This window comes from Pygocentrus nattereri, chromosome 11 (genome assembly GCF_015220715.1).
Source record: "Pygocentrus nattereri isolate fPygNat1 chromosome 11, fPygNat1.pri, whole genome shotgun sequence".
In the NCBI taxonomy this organism is placed as follows: domain Eukaryota; kingdom Metazoa; phylum Chordata; class Actinopteri; order Characiformes; family Serrasalmidae; genus Pygocentrus; species Pygocentrus nattereri.
In genome coordinates, this window is record NC_051221.1 from 29,115,190 (window position 1) to 29,122,816 (window position 7,627).

The following is a 7,627-nucleotide window of genomic DNA, read 5'->3' on the forward strand; positions in this document are numbered from 1 at the left end:
AATCTTAGTCTATAGTGTTACAGACATAATCTTAGCCTATAGTGTTACACATTCATTATACGTTAAATAACATTTATGTTTCTATATAGAGTCCTTTTTGGAAAGCCTGGTGTACACACATTTTTGGTGTGAAAGTAGAGGAGGCAATGGATAGGGCAAGATGGAGGCAGATGATCCGCTGTGGCGACCTCTAAAGGGAGCAGCCGAAAGAAGAAGAAGGTGTACACACCCTTAAAAAGACAGTTCTTTTGTAAATGGAATGGCTCTATTTAGAAACCTGAGTTCTATGCAGAACCATTTAGATGCCTAAATGGTTCTTTGCAGGGTGACACGGTTCATCAGATTGATGGAAAATTGTTGTATATGGTTCTATGTAGTTTTTCTGTTACAAGATTGACATTGTTACATTGGCAGAACCCCTTTTGTTGGTACTTAGAACCATATACAATACATTCTCCATCAATATGAAGAACAATGTCACCATGCAAAGAACCATTTAAGATTCTATTGTCATTCTCCAGACTATGTTAATGCTTGGAGGTGGCTTTAGCACCAGTTCACTACAAACAGTGCTTTGGGTCTGCAGGCCTAAATCCTTTGTATGCTGCATAGAGCCACTGTAGCTATTTTATTTCACAAAGCCAATTAATTTAAAGCCGAATTTACTACACTCTTTGACATGCTCTTCAAGGGTTCTTTAGTAAAGAAAATGGGATCTTTGCATCATGAAATACAACCCCAATTCCAATGAAGTTGGGATGTTGTGTAAAACATAAATAAAAACAGAATACGATGATTTGCAAATCCTTTTCAACCCATATTCAATTAAATAAACTACAAAGACAAGATATTTAATGTTCAAATGGATAAACTTTATTGTTTTTTGCAAATATTCACTCATTTTGAATTTGATGCCTGCAACATGTTCCAAAGAAGTTGGGACAGGGGCATGTTTACCACTGTGTTACATCACTTTTCCTTTTAACAACACTCAGTAAGCGTTTGGGAACTGAGGGCACTAATTGTTGAAACTTTCTAGGTGGAATTCTTTCCCATTCTTACTTGATGTACAACTTCAGTTGCTCAACAGTCCGGGGTCTCCGTTGTCGTATTTTGTGCTTCTTAATGGGCCAAACATTTTCAATGGGAGACAGGTCTGGACTGCAGGAAGGCCAGTCTAGTACCCGCACTCTTTTACAATGAAGCCACGCTGTTGTAACGTGCAGAATGTGGCTTGGCATTGTCTTGCTGAAATAAGCAGCACGTCCCTGAAAAAGACATTGCTATTTGGAGTTCAACAGTTTAGTGTTGGCCTGGAATACCAACAGAGATCCAGACACATGAGGAAATACAGATTCAGAATGAGAATCAAATCACACATTCAAGGTGATATGACATGGTTAACTGCGTCGCTCTTGGGGATACTCCAAAAACTATGTTGGCATAATGAAACCGCAGAGGCAAAGCAAAGACAGTGAGGCAGGAGGGCCCATCATAGAGCCCCTCATAGATACTGTATTTGTACACCCATGACACACAGAAAGATCCAGGTTCTTAAAGGGGAATTCCACCAGGTTTTCAAACCTCCATAATTCTGTGGTTAATTTGTAAACAGTCAGTCAGAGGGGTTTTGTGTGAAATGCTCTGTTTTACAGAAATTTACAGAGTCGGAACTGTTCACAATGGTGATGATAGGAACCAGACGTCTGAAGAGTTAGATGCCTCTACAATCAGGTACCGCCTGATGCCTGACGCATTGTTTTACAATAGTTTTGAGATGTGATGTATTTTTTTTTTCAGATTTAGCACTAATTATCAACATTACATAAATATCTCAGAAAACGTGTATAATCACTGGAAGATTTGTACAGTAAATAAAATGGCAATATTGGTGTTCGCAAGGCCTAGTTCCTGTCACCACCACGGTAAAGTAAGTTTCTCTACAATTCAGCATGGTTATTGCTTTCAGCTGGATCCTTCACAGCCTGCTCTGTTCATTATTTATACTTTTTAAATGTTTAATGGGTTAAGTGATACTTTTTTGATCCCACAACCGGGGAAATTCCACCTAAGCATTTAACCCATCCGTGAAGTGAAACACCACATACACACTAGTGAAAACACACTAGGGGGCAGTGAGCACACTTGCCCGAAGCGGTGGGCAGCCCTATCCACAGTGCCCAGGGAGCAGTTGGGGGTTAGATGTCTTGCTCAAGGACACCTCAGTCATGGATTGTCAGCCCTGGGGATCGAACCGGCAACCTTCCGGTCACAGGGCCAGATCCCTAACCTCCAGCCCACGACTTCTCCACTATTATTATATATATGCCATATCGCTATATAAAACCATAGAACTACTTCATGCTTAAATATAGAATGTGTTTTTGTTCTATGTAATATAGAACTATATAATAAGTTCTATATAGCACCTGCTACTTTTACAAGCTTGACATTGTAGCAGTAGCAGAACCCTTATTGTTGCTCTACCTTGTACAACACGTCCTCCATCAGTTAACCTCATCATGCAAAGAGCCCTTTAAGCAAGCAAGCAAGCAAGCAAAATTTATTTATATAGCGCTTTTTACAACAGGTGTTGTCACAAAGCAGCTTTACAGAACAATCAGTATTACAGAGAGAAGAGAAAAGAAGAAAGAAAATCTGGATCCGAGCCCCCATGAGCAAGCCAGCGGCGACGGTGGCAAGGAAAAACTCCCTAAAAGAGGAAGAAACCTTGAGAGGAACCAAGACTCAGAAGGGGAACCCATCCTCCTATGGCCGACACCGGATAGCAAACATTATTAGTATGAAGTATTATAGTAAAGTGGGAAAAGAAAGATCTGAGGGTGAGGACTGCACAGCGCTGTACAGCAAGAAGCTCAGTGGTGGTCAAACCGGTCCAGAAGGCTGGTGAGCAGCGGCACCAATCAAGGCAGTAGAGGCAACAGCATCAGATGCACAGGATGGGCAGCTGATCAGCTCGGCAGAGAAAGGAAAGAAAAAAACAGAGTTAGTACTGTAAAGAGTGGCTGACCACAGATTACAGTAAAACAGAGCAGTGTAGACTCCAGCAGGTCTGGACCTGACAGGGAAGACTAGTCACCAAATGCTTGACTGTACAAATACGTTTTTAGCCTAGACTTAAAGATTGAGGCTGTGTCTGATTCCCGAACATTAGCAGGAAGATTATTCCAGAGCTGGGGGGCTTTGTATGAGAAAGCTCTCCCCCCTGATGTAACTTTATTAATTCTAGGTACCAGTAGTAAGCCAGCACCTTGTGATCTAAGTAGGCGTATTTCTGTAAGGGGGCATTCTGGTTTTGCACTGGGGCCCTGCCGACCCTAGTGACGTCACTGGCGCTTGGAGTGTGAAAACAGAGGCAGCAGCTTTAATTAAGTACCTGAGTTACTGAAGACTAATCGGTCTACTGTGGGTGAACTAACAGGGCGCTCATCGCGCTCTCCTGAGGCTCTCTCTCGGGCTGACCTATCGACCTATCGTGCGTGCCCACAGCATATATAAGCAGGGACCCCCGGATCCTCCTGCACGCGCAGCCGAGAGCCCTGATCACGTCATGTCTCTCAACTCCAGCACCGTCCCGCTGTCGGTCGACTTCTCGAGCCCGGGCGACTACTTCATCTTCCTCTACCACATCGTGTTCGCCACGTGCTCGACGCTGCTCGCGGGCTCCGTGGTTCTCGGCATTCTGAGCACGAGGTCGCTGCGCGCGCAGAACCGCTTCATCTTCATGCTGAACACAAGCGCGAGTGACACGCTGACGGGCCTGTCCGTCTACTACCTGGGCCTGTTCGACGTGCAGGAGGGCTACCCGTCGCGCAACGGCACCTACTACATCCTGCCCTCCTTCATGGGCGTCAACGTCATGACGTTCCTCTTCGCGCAGTTCGACCGTTACCTGGCCGTGTGCCACCCGTTCTTCTACACGCGCTTCATCACGCGCGGCTTCGTCATCGCGTGCTGCGCCTTCAGCTGGTTCTACACCTACCTGATCCTCGCCGTCCAGAACCTGCTGCCCGTCGCGCAGGCCGTCAAGATGAGCGCCTTCGGCATCATGACGCTGCAGGTCATCGTGGTCTTCAAGGTGCTCATGACCATCAAGTTGTACTTCATAGCCAAACACCAGCTGGCGCGCGAGCTGCCCAGCCCCGAGCGGGACAGCAAGAAGGAGTCGCTGCGCATCATCGTCTTCGTGGTCATCTGCTTCCTCCTGCTGTGGGGGCCCTCCTTCGTCAACATCATGGTCAGGTACCTGAGCAGCGGCGGCCTGCGCTTCAGGAACGAGGCCACCAACGCCTTCGCCATCATGGCGCGCTTCAACGCGCTCAGCACGCCCGCGCTCTACATCTGGGGCAGCCCGGCCCTGCGCAGCGCCGTGTGGGCCAGAGTGTGGAGGAGCGGCTGCCGGACAAGGACGACAGACAGGTCCGAGCACCGGACACAGCGCTTTCCCTGCACTCACGTTTCAGCTCATGGAGAGCTGAGCTGATTTAGATGGGCACGGTTAAAAGGGCAATTCCACCGATTTAGAAAACTACAGAATTCAGGGTTTGAGATGTAAACAAAGTCAGAGTGGTTTGGTGTGAAATGGTTAATTTGTAGAGAAACTGACTCTGATTTCTTTTCAGTGGTGGTGATGGGAACCATTGGTCACGATGTCTATGACACAAATAGCCAAAACGGCCAGTGAACATACAAGGGTCACCCGAGTTTATGTTGATGATGGTAAAATCGTGGTAAATACAAGTTTGCTATGTGGCCTATTTGGCCTTACAACACATGCACCTCTCCACCATGAAACACTTCTTTACAGTGTGTTTTGGGCAAAAACCTTGTCTCAAAACTATTTTGTAAATCAGTATTTCAGGCAACAGCCAGCGCATTCGTGATCTCTTCAGCTTACAGCTTTCTGTAAGGTAGTTTTTATAGAGGCATTAAACTCTTCAGATGTCTGGATCTTATTAATGTCATTATGAAGAGTTCTAACTCTGTACGTTTTCTCTGGAATGGAGGATTCCCAACTGCTCTGAATGTCTGCATCTTAATGATTGAATTATACATGATTTTTAAAAAGTTAATGGATTTTCCGTTTAAATAGGGAGGAAAACTTCAAAACAGTGTTTCTCAGCTCCGATCCCATGAAACCTCTAGTTTTCAGCACTGAAAAAAGTGCTTTTGATATGCTTGTATACTTTTAATGTAGTGAACCCACCTTGTACAGAGAAAAAAACACAACTGTCACTTGTGAGTCTTCATGGTTTTCAGATGCTTCACACATTACTTTTTCCACATGTGGATTTTTCATGTTATTTTTATTTATAATTTTCTAATTTGTTTACATTTTCCAGTGTAATTTCATAAAGTTGTTTGATCACATTATTCACATTGTTATATATGATCACAATCACATTATGCCACATTCTTCCAGGTAAATGTGTTTTTCAGACACATGTGTAATGCATGTGATGCTTTTGTAAGGTTAGTGTATGATGAAACTGAAAAAGTCATACTCAAGTCAAATAGTATTTGAAGATTAGCATTTGAAAATATATGAAAATATAAGTTTTCTGTGGGGAGTGTTTAGCCCAACACTCTGTATGTACCTGTCTGCCAGTGATAGCTTAAAAAGATATTAAGTGTAAATTAAGTGAAAGACAGAACTGTGTTGATGTAATAGATTTTTTTTTCATATGGAAATGAAGTGCATATTATTAGTAAGGGTCATTTTTCAGGGCTCTAACACACCTGACTGAGCTGAAAGAAAGGAGTACTAAATAACTAGAGAGATGATTCATTTGTGTTTGAGCATGAAAACCATTAAATGATGCTAATGCAGAGTGGGCTCACTGTGCTAAAGTATACCCCAACTGAAGATGTCGCTGCATTAAAACACTTACTGTAGCCTCATGAAATGCTGGATATAAGCTGTTGAGTTTAGTGAGATGTATTAAAGCAGGAAAAACACTGAACTGTGCATTGCAGAGGGACTCCAGGACCAGGCTGGGAAAACGCTGCACTGGATTGTTCATATACTGCAGGGATGCACAACTTCAGTCCTATAAATCAGGGGTCCGGCGTAGTCGGGTGATTTACCTACTTAAAAACACAAATCCGCACTTCTGTTAATTCCCAGGTTTAGTGTATTTGAGTAGGGAAACCTCCAAACTGTGCTGGACTCCTCCTGCCCTTCAGGTCCAGAGTTGTGCATCCCTGCTATACTGTGTTGGTTGCTCACACTTGCATGCATGCGGCTGCTGCTCAGTGTTTCCAAACTGAAATCATGGAGCATTTGTTTATAGCTGATAATCAAGTTCTTCATCAGCCAAAACTCTGCAGTGTTGCCTAGTCAGATTTCCGTGTTGTGGTAAAGCTGCTGTTTGAGTAGTATTATATTGTGTGCTTTCAGTAATGGCTTTTTCTCTTTTGTCTCAGAATGTTCTCCAGCCATGTGAAACCGATGAAGGAAGCAGTTTTAAGCGTCTCTCAGAGCTCAAAGGATGCATGAGGCTTCTGAAGTGGGCTCAGAGCTCTACTGTTTTGCCTTAAAGATGGTTAAACTGTCAAGTTCATAAACATTTTAGTCTGTAACAAATGAAATTCTCTATGAGAATCACACAAAACACACAAAACACATAAATGTCACAGTGTCAGTGTGCCGATGGAATGAGGTTTTATACATTTGCTAAATGCATCCACTACTGAGTGGATTGTAATTTACACTGATGTTTACAGATTTGAAAAAGGCTATGAACAAGGATGTAAGCCCTTAGGAGTGCTGAAGCAGCAGCTGTGAGTATTTCTTTAATAGCAAGTGAATCCTATGGAAAAGAGGCTGGTGATAAATTATGAGACCTTGGTTTTAAATATAATATTAGCACTTGTTTTGTTCACTTGTTTAACATGATAGATATTTTTCACAGTAAGTTTTTTTTATGAGCTGCAAAGTTAAAAGTCATTAGTGCCTGTCCCTTTTGGGCACCATTTTATTTTAAATTATCTGATTAACCAAGAAATCCGGTTTTCTAACCCCTCCTTACGTTTATTTTACGAAAGCACATGTTCATTTACACCTGACGCTGGTTAAACACAGTTATTGAGCAACACAACATTCATGTGTTTATTCCAACATGTAGTACCTGTGATAATGACAGGTTAAAGGGCCCATATAATGGAAAATGGATGTATGTAAACATTGTAAAATGTCTATCAAACACTGTTAAAATTGCTTTGAAACGTATTGTTAGCGGGCCCAGTTCATACAGACCATTTGTAGAAACAAAGTTAAAAAACAGCCAGTTTTTATTACACCTATTCAGCCCATAGAAGCTTAGTCCCACCCATTCATGTTAAAGTTATGAGTGTTTTAGCTCAGACTGCTTCTTGAACAAAACACCATATGGGACAGCCAATCACAACAGAGCTCATATACATATATCACTCCTAAAGGCACAGAAACAAAAACAGCCAGTTTAAATCTAAGGGATGAAGAGAGGTTGAAAAATGGTTGTGAAAAAATAAATTATGACTGGTTTTGGTGCACAAATGTAATAAGCAGGCCTCAAAATACAAGAAAATTGTAGCCTATGGGCCCTTTAATGTATAACCTGGAATT

The 7,627-nt window shown here is 42.8% G+C and overlaps 1 protein-coding gene across 1 annotated transcript; it reads left to right on the top strand.

Annotated features, from left to right (window-relative positions):
- Positions 1–3,179: 3,179 nt before the first annotated feature.
- LOC108428357 (glucose-dependent insulinotropic receptor-like) lies at positions 3,180–6,416 on the top strand. Its single transcript, XM_037542748.1, has one exon. The coding sequence runs from the start codon at positions 3,572–3,574 to the stop codon at positions 4,502–4,504; it is 933 nt and encodes a 310-aa protein (XP_037398645.1). The 5' UTR covers positions 3,180–3,571; the 3' UTR covers positions 4,505–6,416.
- Positions 6,417–7,627: the final 1,211 nt, after the last annotated feature.